The sequence below is a fragment of the Atractosteus spatula genome, chromosome 9 (genome assembly GCF_055471065.1).
Source record: "Atractosteus spatula isolate fAtrSpa1 chromosome 9, fAtrSpa1.hap1, whole genome shotgun sequence".
In the NCBI taxonomy this organism is placed as follows: domain Eukaryota; kingdom Metazoa; phylum Chordata; class Actinopteri; order Semionotiformes; family Lepisosteidae; genus Atractosteus; species Atractosteus spatula.
In genome coordinates, this window is record NC_142714.1 from 6,807,178 (window position 1) to 6,834,363 (window position 27,186).

Below are 27,186 nucleotides of genomic sequence, written 5' to 3' on the forward strand. Positions count from 1 at the left end.
TGCTTCATGTACTACTGAGTGCTCAGCATGTGATCCTTATACAGTAGAGCAGACTGAAGAAAAAGGAACAGACCCCACAGCCTCTTTCTTTTTGCCTTTTTGGTTAAGGAGTTCAGACTGCAGAGATAAGGCATGGCAATGCGCTGCCAAGGGGCAGCACATTGAGAACAGAAAGCATGACAGCAAGGTCCCCAACCCTCTACAGCCACTTTGATAGTTACGCCACTCCACAGAGAAACGGATGAAAAGAGGACACGGAAAAGAGGGAGCAGGCAGGGAAGACAAGCAGAGGGGTGGGAGTGAGGAAGAGCTATTCCTACCCTTCCTAAGGAGGTAGTGGAAGGAGAGGAGGAAGAAGAGGAGAGCAGAGGCAGGCCTTGCAGTGAGGAAGGCTCTTTCTGGAGATAGATTTCGGCAGAAATAGGGCTCATGTGATAGACGTGCTCAAAGTTGGTTGGAGGAGATATCAAAGCATGGTGTCGAGAGGATGAGGGGGAGGGAAATTCACTCTGCTACGCCAACAGAAAGGAGAGAAACAGGAACAGAGGGAGAGAAAGAGACAGAGAGAGAGAGAGCAAGGAGAGATACTAGTTAATTCCAAAAAAGGAAAGAGACAAAAAAGGGAGAAAAGAAAAAAGGTAACATCAAAGAGCCAGGACTGCAGGGTTACCCACTCCCAGTACTCAGTCTGAGGCTGGCAGATGGCTGAGGTCTGTCTAATGAGAGGCGGCTGTGTCACAGATGGAGGGAAGCCCCCCTCTCCTGGAGCGCAACAGCTGCTGACACTACCCAGACCCTCCAGCCTCACTCTGCGTGCCAAGGACCCCGGAGCTCGGCCCCGGAAGAAGGGCCGAACCTCTTCCCTTTAGTCCCTCAGGCTTGGGCGACGGTGATCCCAGCAATCCCAGCAAGCAAGCATCTCCTAACAAGTGTGTCTGGAGTTTCTACAGCACCTCTGCTTCGTCATATGGAGCAAGCCTGCCACGCCCCCTCCCTCAGCCCCGCCCCTCGGCCCGCCCCAGCACTCCTCTCTAGCGCGCGTGGTCAGGTATTACCAGGGGGAGGTCCATGAGGACTTGCATGCCATCCCCAGGGCCCATGTGAGCGACGTGATTGAAATTGGTGGGGTTGGAGATCATCTTTGACCTCAGCTCAGGGTCTCTCAGCATCTCACTGTGAAATAAGATAATAAGACACCATTTTCAGCACCATTATTGAATCTTCTTCTGTCTTTTTTTTCCCTACTGATAGCCCTGTCCTGCGTACAGCCGGCCCTTCTCCTCCTGCACCTCTCCCAGGATGCCGGCCTCCGCCGGCAGCTGCGCTATTGCCTAACGCCAAACAGAGGGGGGGAAGCGCCTCTCTTTTTCCGAGATACCAGTGCTGGAGAAACCAGAGCAGGTCTGAGAGCATGTGTGGGGGGGGTAACCAAAAAAAAAAGAGGAAACATTTCCGCCCCTGGGGCTCCGACGCTGTGTTCTGTCATGGTTTCGTTTACTCTCGGGCTCACGCTAGTAAAGAACCAGGCAGTGCCTGTTCATGCCTTCACATCACTGAAGCCCTCAGTTAGGATTGATACGGCCCTCGCTGCCTCAAGAGCTGGGGACCTGAAGTGAGCAATGCCAGCGGTTCTCTTCCCAAGAAACATACGCATGTTTCGACTTAATTATGCTGGAAATGAGAGTGTACATGGCCTCGCACATCCTGTGGCTGGGATGGCCTGGGGTGAGCTGGGATGGGCTGGGCTGGGATGGGCTGGGATGGGGTGAGAGGGAGGGGATGCCGTAAAGGATCTGCGTAAAAGTCCAAGTCACCGTCGCTGTTGCAGCCGCTCCTCCTCCGGCACCTTGAACAGGAACTTCCTCTTGCTCCGCGTGCGCACCATCAGCTTCCTGCTGTTGTCCGAGGTTTCGGGGATGGCCAGGTCAGCCACCTCTGTAGAGAGAAGAACGGCCAGCCCCGTCAGCGCCCCACACGCCACCCTCCCGCAGTCCTGAGTTAAAGCCCGGCGCTGCGGCGAGGTTAATGGGCTTCGGCGGGGACTGAACTGACGGGGAATAACCGACCACACAAAGGCAGGAGGAAACCTCTGAGGATCCAGGGCCTTCGGACTCACAAGAACAGATCGAGAACTAAAACTAACAGAGGCTCAGGTGTGAGCAGCAGCAGAACATACCCGTCTGTCTGCAGGAAAGGGACCTCAAAGTAACACAAGGGAAATGGAGATGTCTCCCCCCGTGATACTGCGCAACTCTTTTATTCCTCTATCATCTTGTTCAGTCTACACTGACATATTTCTGCATTGAAGCATTCTACTTGCCTGTAGAAACACTGCACAACTGGCTTTCTGTTAAAATACCCAGCTTTGTAAGTAAAGGCACAAGTTAAGTCGCTTTGGAGAAAAGCAACAGCCAAATCTGCCATCTTCATGATGAAATTCAAGACTTCTTTTGAGCCAGTGTACGTTCACGTTCAATTCCTAGGCACGAAGACGAGGGCTGTAAGGAGCTGGTGCTGTAGTTTCAGGAATGGTGGGACCCGGCACAGAGCAGACACCCACCTGAGGAGGAGCTGTTGTTGAAAAAGATGAGTCTCGGCTGCTCCGAGCCCAGAAGGTTCAGGGTTCCCTCCACGTTTAACGGCCGGATCTGCCGGCGGAGCAGACAGACAAGCTGAGAGAGAGAGAGACGACGGCAGCAATCCGACACACAGAGCTATTAACAAGCCTGATCGCAGCACTGCTTTGCATGCGATTTTTGATCCGAGCCTCCTTGATTGTATGGTAGCTTGTTAACAGGGGGGGGAAAAATTCAGAATTCGCCTGAGCTGCAAACAAGAGGTCAGGTTAACAAGCTTCACAGGAGGCCTGTGGCGTCTACACTAAAGATAGTTGAACAGAGCTTAATCTGGTTAAGCTGTATGAAATGCACATACCTTTCGTAAAGAAACCGTCTGGACCCACTCCAGAGTGTTCACATCAAAGACATCAATCCCATAGTCGCTGTACACGGTCAGGTAAGAGGAACTGGAGCCTGGCAGAGGAAAGCACAGCTATAACGACACACTCACAGCAGCTAGGGCACCGCGATTGAACACCGGAGACATACGAGCAACAGGGAGCTCATTAAGAGCTTCTACTGTTAATAACATACCAACAATGGAAAAACATTGACAAGATTAAACCAAAACTTTCTCATTTTGAAAAAACATTTGCACTATTTTGCTAATATTTCGAGAGTCCTGCGTCGTGTTGTAAATTTCTGGCCCGGATCTCCCAGTGAGGATGGACAGTGAGCAGATACACAGGAGATGCCGGCTCCCCTGAAGCAAAACACTGTGCCAGCTAAACATAAATAAGTCAAACTGGTCTAAAAGGGTAAGAAGCTGATCCTGACTGAGAATCTTAAGTGAGAAGTACTGGTTATATAATCCTGTGCAAAGCTCAGAACCTGAAGAACAGACTGTTCTGTATCTACACAGTGGTTTATCAATTGGGGTCAGGGGACTCCCTCGGCACAGCTCTGAACAGAACAGGAAGTCAGCTGACAGTGAAAAAGGAGGTCACCTACATTAAGCACACGAGGGAGAACAGGTTTTCCTGTAGCGTTTAGAAACGGGTGCCAAGGCTTTAACCCTTTCTAAAAGTGAGGAACAGATGACCTCTACCCTCTGTCCAGAGCCCTTTTCATCCCTCCACAGAACAGCCCCGACAATATGAACCATTTTCCTCGGCTAAGACAGCTCGTCTGTTTTGTCTTATTCTCTCGCTCCAGGGGAGGCACAAACGGGGAGAAGGAGAGTGTAAGCCGACGTACTGCATGCCAGGGGAGTGGCTGGCCACATGAGCTCCTGCGTCCGCGACCGGCGGCCCTGCGAGTCCACGTACACGCCCAGCTGGCTGAAGCACAGGAGGACCTCGCCCGAGCCGACCTCCAGGGCGTGCAGGGCGTCCAGCGGCTGCTGGCTGAGGAAGGACAGCGAGGGGTCGGAGGGGCTGACCAGGCTGACGGGGGGCGCCTCCCCCTGCACGCTGAGCAAGGAGAAACCGGAGGGGTAGCCGACGCACAGCCGCTCCCGGAGCTGGCCAAGCCACTGCACCACGCCGGGAGCCTGCACCTCCCACACCCTCTTGTGGTAGGGCTTGGTCCTGTAGATCTCGTAGCACAACACCTGGCGCTTCACTGCCACCAGCAGGCAGGGGGGGCCGCCCGGGCGCAGGCTGCCCGTGGTCAGCGCCTGGCAGCCCTTGGTCTCGGGCAGCTTGATGTCGAAGTTGGTCTCGGCTCCGTCCAGCGCAGCCCAGGGGTGCAGATGCACGTGCCGGTTGCGCCCGCAGAGCAGCACCACGATCTTCTCTTTGGGGATGAGCTCGATCTGATGCACTTTCTTGCAGTCTGCGGCCCGCACAATCACTGCCAAACAAAGGTCGCGGTGAATCCAAACAGCTCCGGCAGGATCCAAGACACCCAGGGCCAACACTCACCATTCAGCCACCGTGCATCTTTCTTATATTGCAGGCGATATTGTTAAAAAAACATTTGACTGTGATACACAAATACTATTAGTATTACTGTAAAGATACACGCAATTGGCACAAAACAATACAAAAAGTGTTTTGACTTTTTGATATTACACAGTCTCTTGGACATTAATAATGTCAAAAGCAGGGAGGTGACAAAAAAAAAATCAGATTTAGACTAAATCACTCATGTAAATCACACGCTAGCTAGGTGGCGCTCTTACCATCTCGAGTGACTTCCACCACGTACAGCCCCTCCTCCGTGCCCAGTGCAATGCGCTCGCGGTCTGAGGGGGAGACAGGGAAGCCTGCAGTGAGCAACATGGCTCCGCACTGCCTTCTGAAAACTGGCTTTTTTTTTTAGCAAAAGTGGTTTTTACCCAAGATTACGGACTTAAAACTTCACGTGTTTATCTCGTACGGGTCAGTGCCTGCCTCATTCTTTTTTGGAGCCAGAAATAACACAAGCTAGCCTTCCAAACCTTCCATCACCTGCAAATGAAAAACCTGGTTGATTTTACCCCTGAACCATCCTGCTCCTCCTACAAGAGGCCAGTTTTCCTCTGCATGAACCAGGGCTATACACCACTTGCAAGTATTTACCGATCTAGGGTTTCAAAGCCAGATTCAGCCTCCTCCAGGCTTGGCACAGGCAGCAGCCCTGAATTCCAAGTCTCTCCTAGGTTCCAGATTTCACATCATTTGGAAACATTCACTTAATTAACTGATGCCGGGAATACATCAGCAGGCAGTGCGGCGCTCTGAGCCAGTCCCAGTGATATGCGATCACATTAGCGGAATGCCATAATTCCAGGCACATGGCCATTCATTAGCACCGCCCGGGTCCCAGCGCTACTGCAGAGGGGTCAGCGGAGGTCGTGGGGAGGGAGCGGGTATTGGACACCTCCAGGACAACCGCAGTTACCTTCTTGGCCGTGTCGAGCACCGGTCAAGCAAAGAAGGACAGTTACATAAAGGAAAAAGTAACACTATCGACTCCATTGTGGGGTCGGACTGAATCGGAAGTAAGCCAAGCCAACCGCACTGCTCCTCAGGAGCCAGCTCACGTCTGGGAAAGATGAATGGGCACCAGTCCAGTATGTGAACCAAAAAAAAAGCCAGCTTGACTTTGAACTTGGATGTAAATATGAGAGAGAACAGCTTTCCAGTTGCTCCACTCCGACCTTGTTTAATGAAACTGCACATTCTCTGAAGGGCTTCCAGGTTTATCTCCTCCCTCTCCTCGGGAAAGTGATTCTTCTTGTTGTGTCTTGCTAGCTGCCTGACTGCCAGAGGATTACTAATGTAATGGAAGTACCTTCAGTCAATTTGCTCAGGAAATTCTGCTGACCGGTAAGTGCGTTTTTGAGGAGGCTCATCTCTGACGGGGGGGTGGGGGGAGGGATAGGAACAGCAAACAGCAGCTGCCAAAACGTGACACTCTCCCATCTCTCTGGAGCAAAGCTGGAGGTAGCAATGACAGACTCGGAGGTCTCTCTCAAACGTATAATACCCTTCAGCATCACCTGGCACACCAGGAAGAAGTGCAAGCATCATGGATTTCCTGGCCCCTGACAGGAATCTAAGCATCTGGTTTAAAGCATCCCTCTCTGGCCAATTCTGCACTTTGCATCACGTTCACAAAAGCTAGCTTTCCTAATGCCCGAGATGTCTGGGGGCGCGGGCTACAGCGCTGGCAGCAGTCCTCGTCTCTCATTATGAGGTGCAGGAAAGAGGAGGAGCAGGCAGAAACAACAGACCGTGACCTGGCGCGCGATTGACTTCATGCACTTCTTCAACGACCTCATCGTGGAGCTGGGCTGCAGCAAAGACCTGCGGTGGACCTGCACCCGAAAGATCGGGACTTCTCACCTATGATAGCAGCAGACAAGGTGGACTTGATGGCGGGCAGCGTGCTGTCGTAGGCCTCCTGCAGCACGTGCACCACCCGGTTCTTCAGCCTGTTCTTGTTCAGGATGGTCTGGAGCCCCTCCAGGATGCCGACCCACTTCCTCTTCTCTGTCTCGCTCTCGGCCAGGATCAGGAGGGAGCAGGTGCGGGGCGGGGAGCTCAGCAGGGAGGAGGTGACCTGGGGGGGGCAGTGGAAGGGAGGGATGGACAAGCCGGTCATCAGGAGCATGAGTCCCAGGCAGTGCAGGACCACCACTGAACAGCCCCCCCGTGACAACAAAACCCCCTGTTTCAGCAAGTAGATAAGCTGAAACAGCCTGGGCCAGATGGCTGAATATCAGCTTGATCTGAACTTATACAATAGAAAACTGCTCACAATCCCTTTTCAAAAAAGCACATACAAAAGAAGCAGCAAAAAAGAAAAACAGAGCACAGGTTTATTCACTTAATTGTAACAATGCCCACAGGGACGTGAAAAGGGGCTGGTGTAAAGGCAGCCTACCCTAAAGATGCAGGGTACATCCTTCCGGGTTGCATGAATCACGTCAGAGGCCAGGACAGAGCTCACAGAAAACTCTTCATCTCTGAAAAACCCAGTAACGAAAAAATATTTTTAAGGCACCTCAAACCTGAATACTCTCGCAGGGAAGTCAAACAGTTTTTCTACACCCACTCTGAGCTCTGGGACGTTTCCTCAAGTCTGCCATACTCTTGACATCAGGATTTAATGCAGTGCATGCAATTTACCCAGCCTTCTACTTCATTGGCTCCTGATGTCCATGTTTTTTTAAGGCATCACCTCACCACGAACAATCTCGACTATTTATTTTAGGTATACCTCTTTTCGCTATGTTCACCCTCAGTTTCATCATGTAAGTTATTGTGCCAAACTCAAAATGGAGGTCAAACCATGGAACCAATCATGAACATAACAATGGCATAACAAGGCCTGCTGAGACTCACACCTCTTTGATGTTTGTTCGTAAAGAAACAAACGGGGACCTGCTGGAGTAGTAACTTTCAACACCTTGCAACACCTTGCAGGCTGTTAACATCAAGTTAGCTCATGGGTTTTCAACCGGGCGTGTGCAGCTGCTCTGCATGTGACCTCTGACCTCAGATCGAGCACTTGGCTAGCGACCACGCCCGGCTGAGTGGACTTCCCCTCGGGCACGTCGTACAGGAACAGCTTGCAGTCACAGACCACGGCGTATGCCCGCTGCCAGCCTTTCTTCACGCCTGTTGGCTTGGGGATCTGAAGGAGGAGAGTATAACCACATGACCTGAGGGCACACGCCCACACAAACATGCCCCCTCCCGCATGAACCTGAACAGACACGCCCCCTCCCGCACCACCACACACACCTGCACAGACAAGCCCCTCCCCCACACACCTGCACAGACACGCCCCCTCCCCCACACACCTGCACAGACACGCCCATCCATGCATGAACTCAGCCTACTCCCTCCTGCACAAACACACATGCCTGCACTTGCAGATCTAAATTCACACTCCTGGGCAATCACACATACCCGCACTTATTTCGTAAAACAGGTATGCCCATAGACAAAAAAAGAGATCATATGGTCGCAAAGTGATAGATAATAAGAAATCATGTTTAACGCGTATCTATACAAAATATATAGAAAAGAAAGAAAAAATGTTGTTTTTGAAAGACATGGAAACATCCAACTGCGGCAGACATTACTGTCAGTTAAAACAATTATTAGCTTGGTATCCCGTGTCACAAACCAACAGTTTGCCTGTTCGATACTAAATCACAAGACCACAGAAAATAGTTTCTGAGGCCATAATCACCTCATTTCCATCAAAGTTTCTGTCAGACTATATCCGATCAGCAGCACAAAACTGACAAGCTCTGCTATTGGAAACGGATGTTTGTAACATTACTGGATTACTGTTTCAAAATGATATCTTGAGATAAGAATCTCAAACGCTTTGTACAGGGAAAAGGGGAAACTTCACTTAAAGAAGATGAGAATCAAAGAAAGGCAACGAAAGGAATCCACAAGTGATATGACATTTAATCTACTGTGCATATCAAAATAAACACTGAAAACAGCTGGCTGAAAGGATTAAAAGAACAAAAGCATTGAAAAACAGACATGCCTTACCTTTAAAAAATGACCTAAAAATCTGGATATTTTTCACAATTTCCCTACCATTCTAAGGACTCTAAATAAAAAAGTACTTCATTCAGGAAGAGAAAAAATCCGAAATGTCAGACGTGAGAAAGCCGCCCCAGTAGGGCTGCAGAGCGCTTGGCCTCACCCTGACAAAGCCTTTGTACGCCGTGCCGATGCCCCTCTGCACATCGATGCCCAGCGGTCTCTTGGCCTGCTCCGGGGGGATGGGGCACACCTGGGGGGCGTGGTCCTTGCAGGTCACGTGGCAGATGAAGGAGCAGACTGAGGTGAGGGGGAGGGAACACGAGACAGCGGGCTATCAGAGGACTGCACTCATCAGGAGAGAAAGCACAAGGAACGTCTGCCTGTGAGGCTCAAGGTGAGTCTGCCAGAGATCTGTATACTAACATGATGAGCTTATGCAACCCAGAACACCTTTTCTGAGAGTCTGACCATTTTCCAGGGACAACTAGACATGGAAAATGAACAGTCTCTGTAGCATCAGGAAGTCTTCCACTTCCCTTTTTCCAAATGACTTAATGCAATTGCAAACTGAGTATATTCACCTCCAGCATGGGGTACAAGAACAGAGAGAACACGCACTTGGTCCACACTCCCACCACCCTCTGTGCAAAGTAACACCTCCTATCCCTCATTTCCAGGGCACAGCACCGGAGTTGGCTACTCACCCTCACAGGCGTAGCCCTGGCGGATCAGTCCGACCATCAGGGAGGTGCAGTGCGTGCACTGCGCGGGGCTGGAGAAGGTTTTGATGCTGAGCTGATGAGCCTTAGGCTGGAAGACAACAGAGTGACCTTCACACACATGGTCTACACTGCCTGCAACACTCTCCTCTAGGCACTGAGGGGCACACAGCTCCTAACGAATATCTCTACCCAACCGCTACAGAGTTTGTAAGCGGAGGGGAAAAAGTAATTAAAGCTCTAAAAGCTCTATTAAGAGGAAGCAGAGAGCAGGCAGCTGCATTCTGAGTTTCCACAGAAATTTGTTCAGTGGGCTGTGCCGGGTGGGAAGAAACCTCACACCTCCTCACTCCACATATCCGGTCTTGTATGACCACAAGTACGCTTGCAGGACATGGGACAGGCTAACTGAGGGACACTGTAACAACTGCCGCGGCACAGTACTAGAAGAAGGGACCTTGGGTGCCGTCAGGTGTGATGACTGGTATGCCGGAGAAGTAGCAGCTGGAGCAGCTGGCTGGGGCTTCGCTGGCTCCTGGGAGAGAGAACACAGAAGGAGCGTTTTAAACCAGGCAGGCAGAGGCACAGAGGGACGGGGCTCAATGCCACAGGCTGGGAGCTCATCAGCTCCCAAACCAACAAAACAATGACACGGATGTAGAACTGTGCAAGTTAATTTTGGGGTGGTAATGGATTAATGCGTTCCTGGCGACCGACTACACTGAATTTCGCCACTGCAGTCTCCCAGGGCAGGGCGACGGATACTTACGTCTTGTTCTGTCGCCAGAGCAGGCGAAGAGGAGGCATCGGCTTTCTGGAGCGTGGTGTCGAGCTCACCGACGGAGCTGGTCTGCAGAAGCAAGGCGGGCACAAGTCAGCACAGTCCTGATTAAGGGCCTCTTTCTTAAAGGACTCCAGCTAATCAGTACTGTTACCAGGCTGAGTCCATGCAATTTTCTACTCTTTACTTTCCCCTCCTCATAAGTAAAATAAAACTACAGCCTCTCTGTTTAGAATTAGATTTCTTTCAGAAAGCGGAACCAGATCTAATCTGAGGTTGAGCAGTGCCCGATGCGAGCATGATGAGAGCTCATTAAAGGGGGCAGGCTGTACTTACAGAAGGACGAATGAGACTGTTGATCCATTAGGTCACTGGAAGCGCAGCCCCATTACAGAACTACACCACAGCTACACGCCTGATTGCGCCCCCTAGTGTTATTTGTTGTAACTGCTCGAACCTCCTCACTGTCCTTTCCTGGTTGGGGCTCTGCCTTCCTGCCTGGAACTGCTGTTGCACCACTGAGCAAGGTGCCTCACTTAGGATTGCGTCTGTAAATTGAGCTCTGAAACTGGGTCCAAGTTTTTTTGGGCAAAATGTGACGACCAGACACACTAATAATTACATGTTTTTTCATGCTTCCGATTGAAAAACACTTCTGATAAAAATGCAATCCTGTGCAGAATCATTAAAAACCACTTGTGAACAAACTGTGGGGACCAGGCAGCCTTGTTGTGATCTGTGCCTCTAAATCACTACTGTCCAATTCCAGGCGGTGAGCTACTGATCACATGAACACAGCCAGCTCAACAATACAGAAGGACAGTACTGAAACAGTACTTTGAAGCAGAATTCAGAGACTTAAACCTTTTATCAAACATATACTGTGGGATTAGGGGGCAGCCTATGGAAATCCCGTTTCCCTAATGCAGAACAACTGTTCCAGATGTCTGCAAGCTGGTGAGAGCACTCCAGTCTGCCACTTCTTTTACCAGCAGGGGGCGCTATTACCCACTTTTTGTTGTTCTTCACACGGTTCAGGGCTAGGAAAAGCTTAAAACACAGTCAACAAATACAGAACCACAAGGGCAGATACAACACCTTGAGCAAATTTGAGAAAGTTAAGAAGTCTTACAGGGTATAACAGGTTACAGGGGAGATTCAGGTGATCTCATTAAGACCAAACTAAGCCAATAATAATGTTTGCTTTGACAGTGAGATTCTTACTGGCTGTCATGCTGACCGTTGAGAACAGAACTCCGTTGCAGAAAAGCATGTTTTACAGCGAAAGTGAATACAACTCAATAAGAACGATGCAAACAACAGACTTTGCTCATTGCAATTTCCATTAAAAAGGGGATTAGTCAATTCAACATTTTTATATAGCGCCTTTCACAACAAGGCTGCCCCAGATTAGTGCAAATTTCTTAAACTCACTTCAAATTTAACAAATGGAAATTTAGTGAATCTTGTTGCTTACTGGAAACCTCACTATTTCATAAAAGGAACAAATAAGTAGAACAGAAGGTCCAATTGATGGTGAATTTTGCACAAAAAAAGACTGTCCATCAGTTAATGGGAAAAGAGTGCACCAGTTTCAGCTTTATTCCTACGGGGTCTTTTTCAGATCTACAGTACGAAGTGCGTACTACATGGGACAGCAGGTCAGCGGTAATAACCAGTACTTACATCGTTTTAATTCACTGTCACGACAAATAAAGTATTACTTGGCAAAGTCATCTTCATTTATTAAGAGTTAATGTTCAGAAAATGTGCAATGGCAGATGTCCGGGTCACTAATTCAGAAGCACATCCTACACATTAAATTGCTAATGGTTAGGAGCTAAGAGCTACAGCAGCAGTTTACGAGGGGTAGCAGAGTGGGAGCAGTCAGTGGGTTATACTGTAAGGCACTCAGACTACAGCACAGGGTAAGAAGGTTACGGCAGGGAAAAGCTCTTTCCAGCCAACTTACTTCATCCCAAAACGCTAGCAGAGAGGACGCAGACGAGGAAGAGACAGAGTCCTTTTTTGTTTTTGGTAACAGATGTGAGGGACAGAAAATAAAATCATGACGTTTTACTTTTTCAGCATTTGGAATCAGATCTCTACAGCAGTGGGAAGGGGACTGGGTGTGTGGAGGTGCAATGTGAAAAAGCTACATTAGTCTCCCTTTCTTCCTCTCCAAGAGAAAAAACCTCCCTCTCCCAATGGTCTCAGGTGGGATCAGGTGGACATGTGGCACACGACTCACAATTCAATCACACCCCAAGGTCGTCTGCAGCTCCAGAGGGCCACACTGATGATGCCCTACCTTCATGCTGCTGACGCCTCCGACAGACGTGTTTGCTTTTTGAAATTTGAGGGGCTGGGATCAGTCTCTCTTCAGGTGCAGACAAACAGGAGTTTGTTGCATTCCAGGGCAGCGCATTGTAACTTTAGAAGCGATTGATCTGAATTTGCCTTGATCTAGCAGACAAAGAGCCACATGTCCACCCAACCGAAGCAGTGCATGTGAACAGCTTGTAGATCGTGAAATGCAGGCTACTGACTGACTGACTGAAAGGGATCACAAGAATCTGAGAGCTTAGCCCTGCATTTATAGTACTGAGTAAACATCAGATGGCACAGGAGCCTAGTGCAGGTCCAGCTCAATGAAATCCTTCTACTTGTTAAAAGCATAAAACTACCTTAGGACTATCTTGTCCATATATATGCTCTTGTGAGAGGATCTGTAGATGCACTGTGTGCAAAACAGTTATGGCTGCTGCAATGGCTCAGTGATGACTTGAGAAAACAAATGGGGGAAAAAGAAGGAAAAGATTTAACTGAGGAAGCAGTGTTTCCCAGTTTTTCCCCCCAAAGAAAGCTGTTTGTTTGAAGTGTCTGATATGAATAGGTGGTTGGATAGAGTAGATCAGAGCAGCTGATTATCAAGCTCCTGATACAACTTGCACAAACAAAAGCCTTTGATGTCTCCCTTAACTGATCATGTACAAGGGACCTCATGCGTTTCTGCCTGGGTTGCAGGCATTACTCGAAAAAGTCTGCGCCTATGCAGGATTTCTAAATGAGCATACACTGTAGCTTTTCACCGACGTTTTAAACAAGGAACAAATTAAGATCAGCCTCATCAAGATAAAAGCAAAGAAGTGAATCCAAACAAAACAAGAAAAAAGCAGAAAAGACTCACTCTAAATGTTAAGTCCTGGGCAAATGGTGAGGTGTTGAAGTATTCAAAAATAGATTCCTGGAAGTCGGGAAGTTTTAAGCCTAAAGGAATAAGAAGAAAAGCAGAGAAAAGGTTATTTGTGGTTTTGCATTACTAATCAAATACGTTTTACTCATCTGCACCAGATAACAAATGATTGTGATTCAGGAAGCAGCCTGGGGAGGCCTTTGAACCTATGAAGTGTTAGCAACTAAAGAGAGTTGAATCTTTCCAGGGATGTTACAAGAGGTGCCCAGCTCGTGATAGACATTCAGTGCTTGTTACCTTTGTCCGAGCGCGATCTGCTCTCTTCCAGGTCTCTCTTCATGTTGTCTACCTGCTCCGCCATCTCGCGATTCTTGACCTCGGACTCCTTCAGTTTGCTGCAACAGAAAAGGAGCTCAGGATGGAAAGGGGTGACTGGCCTGTGCAGCAGGCCCGCAGGCGGACAGACGCGCCTGGTCATTGACATGTGACGCGTGACTACTGCGGATCAGGGCTGTAGGGACGGCAAACCAGAGGACATCTGCTCCAACCAAAACAGAAAATTCATCTAGGAGACTGAAAGCCTCTCTTTGCTTGGCCACGTAAAGCGATTGGGAGAAGAGATCCTGGTTGGATCTCTTAGTGGAGAGACTAAGCCAAAAGGGTCCAGTTTGTGGAACTAAAAACACAAAAAACTGTGCAAAACACCCGGGGAGACTCTGAAATGTTTATGACGCCATGCACGTTAAAAAGTGGGAGCCAGATGAAATAATCGAGGGAGAGGAAAACTGGCACAAACACAAATGCTGAAGCAGTGATAAAAAAAAGCCTGGCTCCTCGACACCGCTGTGTTTCTGGGTCTGCCGGCGATGTTTCCACGAGAAGCCCGTGGAGGTGAAAGAGGGAGCCGGCGGAGCCGCTGACCTCTCCAGGGAGATGTTGGCCGCCTTCACTTTGCGCAGCTCCTCCTGGACCAGCTGTTTGGCCCGGATCTCGGCATCCAGAGCCGACTGCAGCTCCAGCCTCGCGGACATGTCCAGCTTCTGGCTACGCCGCACCTTCCACAGGGGGTCCTGAGGGGGGAGAGGGAGAGGATCAGGGATCCCGGATGGAATACCTGGATCTCGGTCGGCACGCTGGGCAAGAACAACCAGGCCCACGTCCCGAGAGGAAATGACACAGCGCAGTGGAGCACGCTCAGTGCACACGCCGGGGATCACTGTGCCTTTCAGAAAGCAAGCCAATGCTTTTGCACTCAGTGCACAGATCAGCCAACATAGCGAGCTCAAGATTTCATTGGAAATTTGTTAAATTACTTTTCACTGCTTCTTCTAATCTGGGGGAAATCAGCTACTTCCCAATCATGTGGTGTTCTGTGACCTGCCTGCAAATGCTCAAGTCTTATTTATTTCATTAATTTAATAATCTCCCCCCACCCATCACCCCAGAGCGCAAAAGGATCACAGGATTGGAAGACCCAGCTGTTCCCAGATACTTTATTAGTGGCACAAGCACCGATGCACCAAGATCAAAACATTCAGCTGCACAGTGGAACAGGAAAATCACAGGGGTGGAAGACGACAGGAGAGAATTTGCATCAAGATTTGATCAAATCATATTCAAAGCCATTACAAATCAGGACGGCGTCATCTTAATCTGATCAGGTCTGCTGGCAACACACACCTGCACTGCCTAAAACATGAAGATCAGAAGCTGTTGGGCCTCTACATACATGCTGTACCTATAGCCTGAACATGATGTGGAAAGGTTTCGACAAGGTTGTGAAATATTGGGAGGTATAAAGTCTACCATTTGTGGGAGTACTGAACAAGTCTACCTTGTTGAAGGCTATACCCAGGTTTCTTCCAAGACACAACTGGATGAGATCTTCGGATCAATTACCTACTAATTACCAAACAGGCTGTTTTCAAAATCGGAAAACAAGTAAAAAAAAATCCTACGGAGATGAAGACGACAGATTTCTGTGAATTGTGATTGTGAATTCTTTTTATTATATTTTGCTAATTTCATTCAGACCCTTTATCTCCTCAAAAGAAGCTGCCCCAGTTCAAAGTGAGTGCCCTGGTGCGCCAGAATCCAGGAAGAACTGTCCTTATCTTCAACAAACAGCAGAGAAAGGCAAAAGCTGAGGTTTCTTTTGGCTGGAGGTGGAGGACAGCCCTCAGCCTGCCGAGGAGACTGGTAGTTTTGGACATGCAGAGCTGTGCTTCACTGTGGGGCTTCTCCCATGACCAGGAAGAGCTAGCACTTTATTGGTTAAACAAACAGCAAACCATACTGCAACAGTGTAGATTTCTTTTCATCACTGGCACATTCCTTTCATTATTTCATCATGTGAGACCAAAGGTCCATCACAAACCCCCTCTTTCCCTTTTCACGTTTCACGAACCGCAGAGAGATCAAAATATTCTGTCCAAACTAAACCTGTCGAAACAGCCGTTCATATTAACCAAATAGCCCCGTACCGAAAAAACACAATTTATTGCTCTGGGACGTCTACTCAGAAGGATAGATCAGATCAGGCTTTTGAGTTAAAAAAAACAAACCGCTGAAACGGGGAACCGGCAGCTGATCCCGGCAGCATCAGCGGTGGTACCTGTTGTGCACAAAGCTGTGGCTTCTCACCAAAGAACAAGCGCTTGGTGCTGCATGGTAAACAGATGGCGGGCTGTCACTTGCCCACAATGAGCACAGCGGGGCCCTGACGAAAGATGTAACGAGGTGTAATTGGCGCTGTGTGCCAGCCCACTGACCCGATACACGGCCTCTTGCTCAGCGTGTGTCAGCTTACCGCCCTTGCCCTTGTGGCCGGGTATACACTCGGGGTTGTTGCAACAGAGAGTTGATTTGTCTCAACAGCCGTCATCCGCCGGCGTGATTGAAGCCAGAAAAGAAACGAATCATCTCTATCGGGCACCGCCCAGCCCCAGAAACGAATCACCCGAGGATGCGTGATTAAAATGATTTCAGAGAAAAGAGCGCCAGCATCCGTGACAAGCAGGGCACCATGAAAAGCGCGCTAATGCGTTTTTTCCCCGGCCCCTTTCCGCGCGGCTGAAAATGAAAGATCATCTCCGGCCGGACTGATTCGAGAAGTCGAGCCCAGGTGCCCACACACACTCACCAGCTTCTCGCCTACGTGTGGCGCCACAGACCTCTGAAACGGACTGTTTACGGCCCAGCCCTGCTGCAGTGGCAAGACAACACTGCATCATTGTACAGTTGGGAGAAACAAGAGCACAGGGGGGGGTCAAAAATAAAGGCCCAGGGTCACCGAAGGCAGTGTTCCCTATGGACGGTCACTCAAGAGCTCACAGCCGGCGAGGGACAGGGACCAGCGGAATTAAGGGACACAAGCAGGCGGAATCTCTGCGCGGTTCCGGAGCTCTGAGGCTTGGTTCCAGAACGCCCCTCCATTCTCTGCGTTACGGAAATTCAAGCCATTTTAAAAAAGTTAGCAAAAACAAAATGAGCGGGCTTTGATGAGATTGTCAATACCAAGCCACAACAGGGGGTCTAATATCATGGGAATTTTCAAAGTCAGATTTGATAGTCTCGTAGCAACACTCAGAGATCTAATGGAGGGGGGGGGGGGGGTGCTGATCTTGTCATAAATGTTGATTAAAACACCCAGAGGAACAAAAAAGAAATGTATTTCACTTTTTGCTGTGGAGTGCCTCTTATGAAAACTGGCCAATGTTGCAACATGTCAGCTCCATTCCAGAGCGAGCAGGAGCTGCATCACTGACTGCAGCCCCAAGTGATCAGTCACTAGCACAGTTTCTAGCTGCACTGGCTGCAAACACTACCCACTCCTCAGTCTCTAGTGCAGAGAGTTGTTCTGTTTCTTTTTTTTATTGGCGCTTCACGTCTTCAAAGCGTACTGTAGCTTCAGGGCTTAGTTCAAGGAAGAAAGAAAACAATTTCAAAGAAAGCGACGACATATGCAGTTGTGGCTCTTTCATTCCAGCGCTTGCGGGCTGAGCTCACTTCTGGCACGAGCTACCGGGGAAATGCAGGGAAGAGAAAGGCCAGACAAGACAAGGCAAGGCAAGGCTGGCTGGCTTACCAGGGGTCGAGATCCCAGGCTGGAGTTCCGGAGCGACTCCAGTTCCTCCGTCATCTTGGAGGCCAGCGCCTGCAGGTAACCCCTGGCGTCCTTCTCGTCGCTGACCCTGTGTGGGGGTGGGGGCATCACATGCACAGGAGTCACACAGCAAGCCCTCTGCCCAGCAGAGCACACCTTTGAAATACTGTTTAATAAGCTGAAGGGTGCGAAGCATCTCTCTCTCCTAGGGACACGGAGCTCGTTCATGGCACGGACACAGGTCGAGCCATGCCTTGCCGTTTTAAACCCGTGAGAAAACGCGCGGGCGCACTCCGAGCTCGTCACGCGGGCCGCGCGCGAGGACAATCGCGATGGAGCTGGAAGCAGTACCACTGGATGATCTCCGCGATCTGCGCCTCCCAGTGAGCCACGCTCTCCTTCTTGGCCGCCAGGTCCTGCAGCTCGTCCTCCAGCTGCCTGTTCTGCGCCGTCAGCTTGTCCACGAAGGTGCAGAGCTGCAGCAGGCGGGAGAGGCACGCGTCAGGGCGGCCGGCGGCAGCGAGGAGACGCCCCGAAGGGACAAGAGACTCGCGCGGCACTTTTCCCAAAACAAAAGAGCTCACCCTGTCAGTCTCGCTGGTCAGTTTCCGGTTGTCCTCTGTGAGCATGCTCTTCTCCCGCTCGTGCTTCTCCTTCAGCGCCCCCAGGGCCTCCTCCATCTCGCTGTGCCTGGGCGTGGACGACACAAGAGCTGTCACTCTGTTTCCACACACACGTTCACTTGCAGCCCTTGACTCGACAGCCTAGCCAGCAGTACCAGCAGTACAGCAGCGAACCGGATGGGGAGAGAAATCTGCACTGTCTGCGGCTGGACTTGAACCTGCTGTACGGGTGTGTAAACTCTCGGTGAGCTGCAGGAAACCAGCCTGCATTCCAGTCACAGCTCAAGGAAGGGAAAGGGAAGATCTCACGGTCATCCCACTGCGGTGAACTGTGTGAGAGGAAGTCACTGGTGACACGCGATTGCGTTATTGTGTGGCAAGTGAATTAAAAAAAAAAAGGACACCTGTGGGGCAAATCACCTTGCAACAGGAGTGCCGCCACCTTTTAAACACCACCTGTACAAGAGGTCTTGCAATCCAAACTGAGCCTGACCCAGAAATGTGGCCAGGTCTGCCAAGCTGCCACTGTTTGCCTGGCTTTGATTATACCATCTTTCATGTGCAAACTCGAGCGATCTGAGATTCTGTGCCATAAATGATGCCTAAAAAAAAAAATCTCCACCTCCAAGTTTGTGCAGCGTTTCAGCTATTTTTAAAACAGCCGATATGATTCGAATCACCGCTACAGGGAAAATATGTACATCAGAACATTTCTGAGGGTGTGGGCTGAGACTCCCCCCCATCCCTCTTCCTAGCGTAGCCCCCCCCCCCACCCCCGGTGGCGCCAGCCCCCCCCTACCGCTCGCGCTTGGCCTTCTCCAGCTTGTCCTTCAGCATCAGGACCTCCTTGTGCAGGGTGAGCTGCTGGCCCTCCGTGTCGTGGAGCTCCTTCCTCAGCTTCTTCAGCTCCGTGCAGTGGGACGCCTCCCGGCGCACCAGCTCCTCCTCGTAGAACAGGACCTTCTTGTCCAGCTCCGACTTCACCTTGGACAGCTCCTGCTGGCTCTCCTGGCTGAGGCCCGCCGCTCGGCCCCCCTGCTTCAGCTGCGGAGCACACGGACGCAAAGGGCGAGGCCTTCAGGGCGGGCTGACCGAGCGCCTTTCCCCTTCAGCCTCGCAGAACGCCTGCACCTCCGTGCAGACTTGTTTTTTTTGGCACTGGCGGTGTGCACACAAAATCTGGAAATCTGGGGCCGTTAAGAACCAACAGCAGTAGGTAACTGCATCTAGTGCTGTCCTGCTGGAATGGTGTCACGTGAGGGTGAGCCTGCACAAGAGGCAGCCGAGCGAGGTCTCGGGACTTGATCGATACAGAGCCCTGCAGAGAGGCTCAGACCATCACTCCTGCACCTCCTCGCTGGTCTTAGTGAGGCATCATGACCTGCCGTCACCCACGCAGTGACCTATTGTTGACGCACTGTGCTCGCCTGTGGTTACTGTGACCCCTCGAGGCTGACCAGCGGATTGTAACCAGCAGGCCAGAGTGACGCAGGGACTTCTGCCTCAATAGCCGTGACTCTGCAGTACCTCCAGCATGGCGGCAGAATGACTCTTCAGCGCACACACAATCACCAGGGACGACCTGGCCCACGCAAGCACCCCGTCCTACATCGCCCTCGAGCACAAAAACATCCACCAGCACCGTGAAACGACCGCTACGCGCGTTGAGACATGGAAGTCGTGCCATGAAAGAACAATCTTCCTCTTTGCACCTTGACTGCCAATATTAAAGCAATTTTTTTTTTACCGTTAAGATTCAGACAAGTCTGACCCCTTTTAACATTTTAATATCAGAAACCCGTCTTGAATCCCAGAGACACTAAAACAGATGATTGAAAGATGTAAAAAACGTTCCCACTTCTAAAAAACGCAGTGAACAGAACAGCCAACGCTCTTTTGACATCAGTTATGGTGTTTGTGGCGAGAACCCCTGGGAAATACCGCAGGCCCCTTTCAAGAGACGGCACAATGCAACCAGACTGAAACGAAACGTGACGCTGTCCAGTAACACACACACACACACTTTGCTCCAGGTATCGGAGGCGCGCAGGAGGGCGACCCTGACCTTGAGCGTCTCCAGCTCGCTCTCCAGCTGCTTGGAGTAGCTCTCGCTGTGCTCCCGCAGCTTGCGCTCCTTCGACGCCTCCGCCCTGGTGTCCTCCAGCTCGGCCTCCAGCTGCAACGACAGAGGCGCGCGGCTGTCAGAGAGCCGCATCAGGCGGCAAGGGGACAGACACGCCAGCCGGGGCCGGAGCTCCGGATTCAAGGTTTCTAGAAACCGTGAAGAATATCGATCTACCAGCTTCAGCTTAAAAACACATTTTCTGTTGAATAACCGCTGACCCACAAAGACTTCAGCTTTCTGATCCCTCCAGAACACTCCCAACTCGGAGCTCTCCTCTGCTATATTCAATAACAGTTTACCAAAGGAAGCGAGCTTTCGCTTGGATAGATGCACACTCTTCTTCTGCGTCTGCAATAGGAAGTTGTCATCCCTTGTTATAGGAGTTCAGTTTCTCCAGAAAATAAGCACAATAAAAAATCGCATATAGTAAGAATACAATTTCAAGTAAAGGCTTACAATACATTCCAAAGATCTAGAAAATCACTTAGTAAAACTAAATTTAATCTCCACACACAGTACCTACATATTACAGTAATAACATTCCTGAGTAGTTATAGCAGTAATTACCCCAATTCAACTGCTTACTGTACCTGTACTACTGTACTGCACTTTAGAAAAGAACTGTAAATATTATACACTCTGAAAGACAGGTGTGCATGAAAAAATAAAAAATTCAAAGGAAACAAAAACTTTCCATGTTAAAACTTTGAACTACACTCTTAAAATTAAGCCTTTGATGAAGAAAAAAGTAGAAGCAAGTGGCAATGCTGTTGCTGGACACTGAGGATGTGAACACAGAGTGATGGACCGAGGCGATACAGCACACGCAGGTACTAGAGAAGTGATCCTGTGATCCCAAGCCCGAGCCCAGAAAGAAAACTGAACCCCGTTCACAGAAAAACACGAGTGGAAACCTTACAACTCACACAGGCGAAAACAAGAGGATGCTCATTTAGAGATACTGAATGTATCTTAACAGTAAAGAAAACAGCTACTTCGCTTCTTAAAACTCTACACATTAGGCTTCCAGAAAGGCTGCAGACAACAACGCACGGGGTCTGGAAAGATGACTTCTTCCAGCGACACGCAACAGAATCCCGTTCTCACTTTGTGTGTGTGAGAGTGTGTGAGAGTGTGTGAGAGTGTGTGAGAGTGTGTGAGAGTGTGTGAGAGTGGTAGAGCCCTTGCAGAGCAGAAAGGGTTAAACATCCCTCTCACTCTCCCTCCCACAACAAAGCAGCGCATTCCTGGCTGGTGTCTCACTGCAAAGGCCAGTGTCACCCATCTGGATGTCATTAGGCGCGGAGGTGTGAGCAGCGAGTGCTGGAGTCAGGCGCGGGGGCAGTCCCGCGCGACCCGGCCCGTCAGGGGAGACAGGCAAACATTCCTGCCGTCGCCCGCGGAGACCCTAGTGAACACAGACGACGACTCTCGCTTGCCGGTCTTTCGCGGGGCAGTTAAAAGGAAACCGAAGGCGACGCATTCCAAGGCGGAATGCTCTGCCGTCGCCGGCAGAGGAAGATACATGGCCCAGGGGGAAAATACAAAAAGGAAAAAAAAAACAACAACTCGCACTGTTTATTTTAAATGCTTTAAATTCTTGGATTGTGCCGATATCAATCTTTCGGGCGCTAACAGGACCTGTAAACTGACAATCCCGCGTGACGAGCTCTTCGGCGTTACCTCCTTGCGGGCCTTCTCCGTTTTGCGGATCTCCTGGCGCATGGATTCGATTTTCTGCATGACCACCTCCATCTCCTCCTCCTTGTCGCGGAGCTGGCGGGACAGCTTCTGCTTCTGCGAGCGCAGCTCCGCCATCCTCTCGTTGAGCTCCGAGAACTCCTGCATGGCCAGCTTGCGCTGCTGGTGCGCGTCCTTCAGCTCCTTCGTCTGCGACTTCTGCCGCTCCAGAGACTCCACCAGTTGCTGGGAAGGGCAGAGGTCAACCGTGTCAGGGACTGGGACAGGGACGGCCAACATGGCTTTAGAAGAGTCACTTCTAAACCTCTGGAACAGGGGTTCCCAGTCCTGGTCCTGGTGGCCCGCACACCAGCCGAGCCCCCAGTTACACAACCAAACCCTTCAGTGTTAACAACAACAACAACAAATCTGAACTGTTCATTCACAGCTCCTAAATATTTTGGTGCTTTGACAGTTGTATTTTATAAGCGATATAAATTCCCCAAACTTGAGTCTAGAAACAAATGCAAGTATTAAATTGAAGCAACTTCTCAGATGGAGCAAGGCCTGAGTTATCTGATGAAGGAGGGATGGAATGAAGCCCAGCAGGTCTGTGGGTCAACAGGACCAGGACTGGGATCCACTCTGAAGAACCACCCTGTCTTTTCCGCAGCGGAGCTCTCGGTTACTTTGAATTGATTTAGAAGGAATATATTTATTCGCAGAATGAAGTCCCAGCATAACAACCCAAACCTGCTACCCTAGTTCTGACCTGCTCAACAGGAAAACTCTACCCCTGTCTTGGCTTTACCGCAAGTTTTCCACTTGCCCATCTTTAAACTAAATCTTTGATTGGATTTGATGCAGTTAAAAGAAATTAGATTTAACTAAGCCTCCAACGTCCTTTTAATAAAATCCTCTTGCATTTCGGATAAATTAAATTACAAGACCAAGTTTATTTCATAAGGATCTCTTGTACTTTAAGGAGGCAGGGCTGCCAAAAATCTGATAAACAGCAGGGCAAGGATGTTTTTCTCACAATGATCCAGAAAAAAAATGTGCATAAAGCCAGGACTTTGCCCGCTTCTGTCCTGAAACTCTGGGAGGTATCAGTGAGCTTTTTATACCTTAATAACGGAGCAAGCTCAAGCGTCTCACTCCCCATGCATTCAAGTCAAAATCAGAGAAGCTAAACTGAGCCTACGGGCTTTCCCACCTTCCCATTAAACACACCCGCATTTGTTAAATGCCATCCAAAACTGAAACTTTACACAATTTAAAAAGACTTCTAAAGACAAAACTCCACAGACCGCTGAACCCAATGCTACTCTTGTCAAACTCTGTACCCGGGGTGGGCTGGCCACCCCCAAGAACACGGACAGCCCCCCGACAGCCCCCTCCTACCTTGTGGATTTCTTCTTTCTCTTGCCGGAGCGCTCTGACCTGCTTCTCGAGCGCCTTCAGCTTGGTGGACGAGGTCTCGTATTCCTGCCGCAGAGTCACGGCCTCCTCCAGCTGGTGCTCCAGTCTGTCCGAGTCTGGGAGAAAGACACGGGGGAAAAAAACAAAACAAGCGCCCGGCATGATTCAGCTTCGAGAATTCTGGCTCGTGATCTTTCTGCATCGATGTTAATATAACTCATCAAGACTGAAATGGAGGATTTGCACTACATAGGCAAGAATGCTTTGAGAACCATCTAAGGAGGATGACCATCCAGTTTATATCCGTCGTCACCGCTACTGCTCCTGTGGGATTTCCTGTGTGATGTCTGAAGTGGAGGAGGGAAGCACGCAACACTCCCAACCTGCTAATTTTTTCTTAAGCCGCTCAATTTCCTCGTTGAGTTTCTTTATCTCCTTGTCCCGGTTGGCTGTTCCCAATCCCCGCCCTGAGCCGTGCAGGGTCTGGACCGCCTGTGTGGATTCTGGGGAGCAAAACGGCACAGTCACACAACAAAACACAGACAGACAACTGACAGTGTGTTTCTCCTCACACGTGCATGTCCCCTATTTGTTCATGGGCTCATGTTGTTGTGATAAATGGATGGTGTGCTGTTTTACACGTTTTACCTGCCTGCAAAGCACATTTCGCATCTGGGACAATAAAATAAGTAAAACAGGAGAGAAAGGCAGTCGCATATTGATCTGCTCAAAGCCCCAGGCCAGCCGACGCTGCCTTCAAGACCACCTCACTGCTCTGACTGCGACACCAGGATGTATTTGTGAATATGATCACCAGGCATAAACTACAAAATGAGGAATGAGCTGAAACCAAAGTTGAGGTGACTAAGAAACGGATATCAGCTCTGATTCCACATTTGCCCTCCACATTGGAGAATCTGTAAAATCACATTTTCACTTCAACAGAACGCAAGAAAGGTTGCAAACGAGGATGTCATTTGGCCCATCATCAACTTTGAATACTTGGACCTCTTCAAGACTACAAGGGTGAAGCTCTTTCAGCCTGTCACAGCAGGACACTCCTACGAGCTTGCAGGAGATCTATTTCTGCCACTCGGAAAGGGGGAGTGCTGCCCGATTTGAGCCCCTGTCTGCTCGCGCACCTTGCAGCTTGCGGCTGAGCTCCAGCTTCTCCTGCTCCAGCCTCTTGATCCTCCTCTCGTAGGCCTCCACCTGCAGGCTGTTCTCCACGTCCCGCTGAACGTCCGAGTCCAGGCCGCCCGAGAGGAGCACCCTCTTCAGAGAGCCGCGGTCTGAGAAACAGCTGCACGGCACAAAGCGCAGACGCGTCACACACCCCCAAACCCCACGACGCCTACAACCATCTGCAGAATGGGCCTGGAGCGTCACAGACCTGCCAATGTGTTTGTTCTAGCCCGACTCCCAGGTACACAGCTGAACCCTTAATTCGACTCACTTCAAACTGTTTGACTGCTTTCAGCTCTAAGAACGTGCTGGAGGTGTTAAATCCCAAATTCCTGAGACAAAAAACCTCTTAAATATTCCAGTCAAGCTTAGTTCAATTAAGGCTTCAGTGAGGTAATTTAGCTTGAATGGAATGAAAACCAACGTCTGGTCTACGGTACTGCGCTTATTAACCTACAACAAAGTCTAACTCCAGAATTGGTGCTTCTAAACGCCTGAAGCAGCCTCAGTATCAGAAACAGGCCGAGTGCAGGTCCTTAATCACTTACTGTGTATGCAAAAATCACCTCCAACCACAAAAAGCCCCACACATTTGCCCTGCCCCTCCCCTGTGTGATAGGTAAATGCAGCTCTGTACTGATACCGAGCACTCTGAAACACGCAGACAGCAACATCGCTGGACACTGTTCACGCAGCAGGCACGTACTCCTGACGCAACAGCACAACCACAAATTTTGCTATTCCCATTCCTCAGTCTGCACTGCCGTTCTGAAGACTCCCTCGAGCTGTCAGAGCACAGATGCACACCGTCTGACTGCGAAGGAAGTGAGCGGGGAGCGTCCGCCCTCACCTGTCCGTGGTGTAGGTGAAGCCGACGAAGGGCAGGTGGAGCCCCGAGAATCCGGTGTGGGACACTGGAGGCACGATGTCCTGGAAGAGAGCAGGCAGACCAGAGCAGGGGGTCAGACAGCCCAGAGAGAGCACAGCTATAGAACAGATGCCACTCAGAAATGGGCGCCATCTTTCTAATCTGACGAGCGATGCACCAGGCCCCAAGCATTCCCACTGCTGCCGTGTCACTGAACCCCCAGACAGCTGCTGCATCGCTACAAGTCGAAGCCTTTTCTAAAGGTCAGCGTGTTGCTCTGTGAGAAATGGATCAACCAGGGCACACGGGTCTGGAAATGGCGCCAGAAAGGAGGGACGGGGGGAGAGACACACCGGGTTCTTCAGAACGTCGTCGTCCACGTCGAAGTTGGAGGTGTCCGAGGGGCTGCTGACGTCAGGGATGTAGGGGGCCTCGGTACTGCGGATGTTGTCCCACTCGATCCCGCTGAAGAAGGGGTGCTTCTTGAAATCCTCGATGCCATTCTGGCCCAGCCGGCGCTCCCGGCTGCAGATGAGGCGCTGGATCAGGTCCTTGGCATCCTCCGACACGTCCGTGATGTGAGACGGGAACTGGAACCGCTCCTGGGCGCACAGAGACGGGAGAGAGGGTTTGAAAAGGTGCCGAGAACCAGTAAGAACATTAGAACGGTTACAAACGAGAGGAGTAACTAGTAGTCCACTGATCCGAGGATCTCATCCTGCTGCTTCCTGAAAGAAGCCAGGATATGGCTGGTCAGCATGTCCCACAATCCCTTGGGTACAGAAGTGCCAACTGTTCTCGGTTTTAAATGCATTTCAACGGTTTGCTTTTGTGCAATGAAGTCATGAAATCCCTGGAGATGCTGGGAATTGAATGCGAGACAGAAAGCATGCACTCTGAAGCTGAACAACATCTCTTAATGTCCCCCACACTTAACAGTCTTCCATCCAGACACATTCAATTCAAAGGAGCTTCGACTGCTTTGTTGCACGGTAAACCCATTACCTTTGAAGTTGATACAAGTGAGTCTCTCTTGACTCCTGACAATGCCGTGCAGGGAGGAGGCTATCTGCCCAGTTGGCACATTTCCCCCGGAACCTCAAATAGCACTGCGAAATGGGTGATAACAGCATGCTCTGCACAGTACAGTAAAGATAGCAGGGCTCTCTACTCAACACGCAGATGGAAAACGAACTGGGATTATCTCCTCGTTATCGATTGTCGCTTGTGACGAATAAACTGACACAACACTGCAATTAATTCTAAAGCAGATGGGAGAGACGGGGGGGGGGGGACTGGACATCTAGGCCGGGACAGAAACGAGGATGAAAAAGTCGGCGAGCGGTGAAAGAAGACGTACTTCGTGATTCATAATTTTGCCGTAGGTTTCCACCAGAGACTCGGCGTAGAAGGGCGTCTCCCCGTACAGCATCTCGTACATGCAGACCCCCAGGGACCACCAGTCGCACTCCGGGCCGTACTTGCCCATGCCGTCCTCCATGGCCTGCAGGATCTCGGGCGAGATGTAGTCCGGCGTGCCCACCGCCACTGACGACTGCACCTGCAAATCGGCAACACCGCGTTGAGAAGCTCCCCCGAGCCCCGGGTCCTGCTCCCAGCCTCTTCCCTGCACTTACATAGCGCTGCTCTGGACACTGCACGCCAAGTGCTCGACAGGCGTTGGGCAATCCCACTACCACCACCAACCAGTGGGCAGGAGAGCCGAGTGATGAAGCCAGATTAAATATGGGGATTATAAGGAGCCCATGATTATAAAGGCTCTTTTTAAGAAACACCCTGGGATTTTTATTGACCACAGAGAGTCAGGTTTTAAGTCTCATCCGAAGGACAGTGCCTTTTTACAGTATAGTGTCCCTGTCACTATACTGGGACTCCAGAACCCGCACAGACTGCAGGGT

At 50.3% G+C, this 27,186-nt stretch overlaps 1 protein-coding gene across 4 annotated transcripts in view; it reads right to left on the reverse strand.

Moving 5' to 3' along the window:
• Positions 1–27,186, reverse strand: part of cdc42bpb (CDC42 binding protein kinase beta (DMPK-like)) — a 72,568-nt gene that overhangs the window by 3,615 nt on the left and 41,767 nt on the right. Inside the window, exons 7-36 of one of the 4 annotated variants that reach the window (XM_088924664.1) lie at positions 26,628–26,828; positions 25,621–25,869; positions 25,250–25,329; positions 24,357–24,517; positions 23,598–23,717; positions 23,197–23,330; positions 21,796–22,038; positions 20,053–20,163; positions 18,787–19,031; positions 17,949–18,054; positions 17,716–17,840; positions 17,347–17,452; positions 16,402–16,464; positions 14,181–14,329; positions 13,557–13,654; positions 13,254–13,333; positions 10,052–10,132; positions 9,740–9,817; positions 9,268–9,373; positions 8,724–8,860; positions 7,546–7,685; positions 6,933–7,014; positions 6,392–6,608; positions 4,744–4,806; positions 3,816–4,412; positions 2,935–3,032; positions 2,561–2,648; positions 1,815–1,935; positions 1,056–1,173; positions 321–512 (exon numbers count right to left, since the gene is read on the reverse strand). In XM_088924664.1, the coding sequence (XP_088780790.1) occupies positions 321–512; positions 1,056–1,173; positions 1,815–1,935; positions 2,561–2,648; positions 2,935–3,032; positions 3,816–4,412; positions 4,744–4,806; positions 6,392–6,608; positions 6,933–7,014; positions 7,546–7,685; positions 8,724–8,860; positions 9,268–9,373; positions 9,740–9,817; positions 10,052–10,132; positions 13,254–13,333; positions 13,557–13,654; positions 14,181–14,329; positions 16,402–16,464; positions 17,347–17,452; positions 17,716–17,840; positions 17,949–18,054; positions 18,787–19,031; positions 20,053–20,163; positions 21,796–22,038; positions 23,197–23,330; positions 23,598–23,717; positions 24,357–24,517; positions 25,250–25,329; positions 25,621–25,869; positions 26,628–26,828 (4,389 nt within the window). The remainder of the gene's footprint in view (positions 1–320; positions 513–1,055; positions 1,174–1,814; positions 1,936–2,560; positions 2,649–2,934; positions 3,033–3,815; positions 4,413–4,743; positions 4,807–6,391; positions 6,609–6,932; positions 7,015–7,545; positions 7,686–8,723; positions 8,861–9,267; positions 9,374–9,739; positions 9,818–10,051; positions 10,133–13,253; positions 13,334–13,556; positions 13,655–14,180; positions 14,330–16,401; positions 16,465–17,346; positions 17,453–17,715; positions 17,841–17,948; positions 18,055–18,786; positions 19,032–20,052; positions 20,164–21,795; positions 22,039–23,196; positions 23,331–23,597; positions 23,718–24,356; positions 24,518–25,249; positions 25,330–25,620; positions 25,870–26,627; positions 26,829–27,186) is intronic. The other 3 variants (XM_088924665.1, XM_088924666.1, XM_088924667.1) reach the window with 3 other exon arrangements.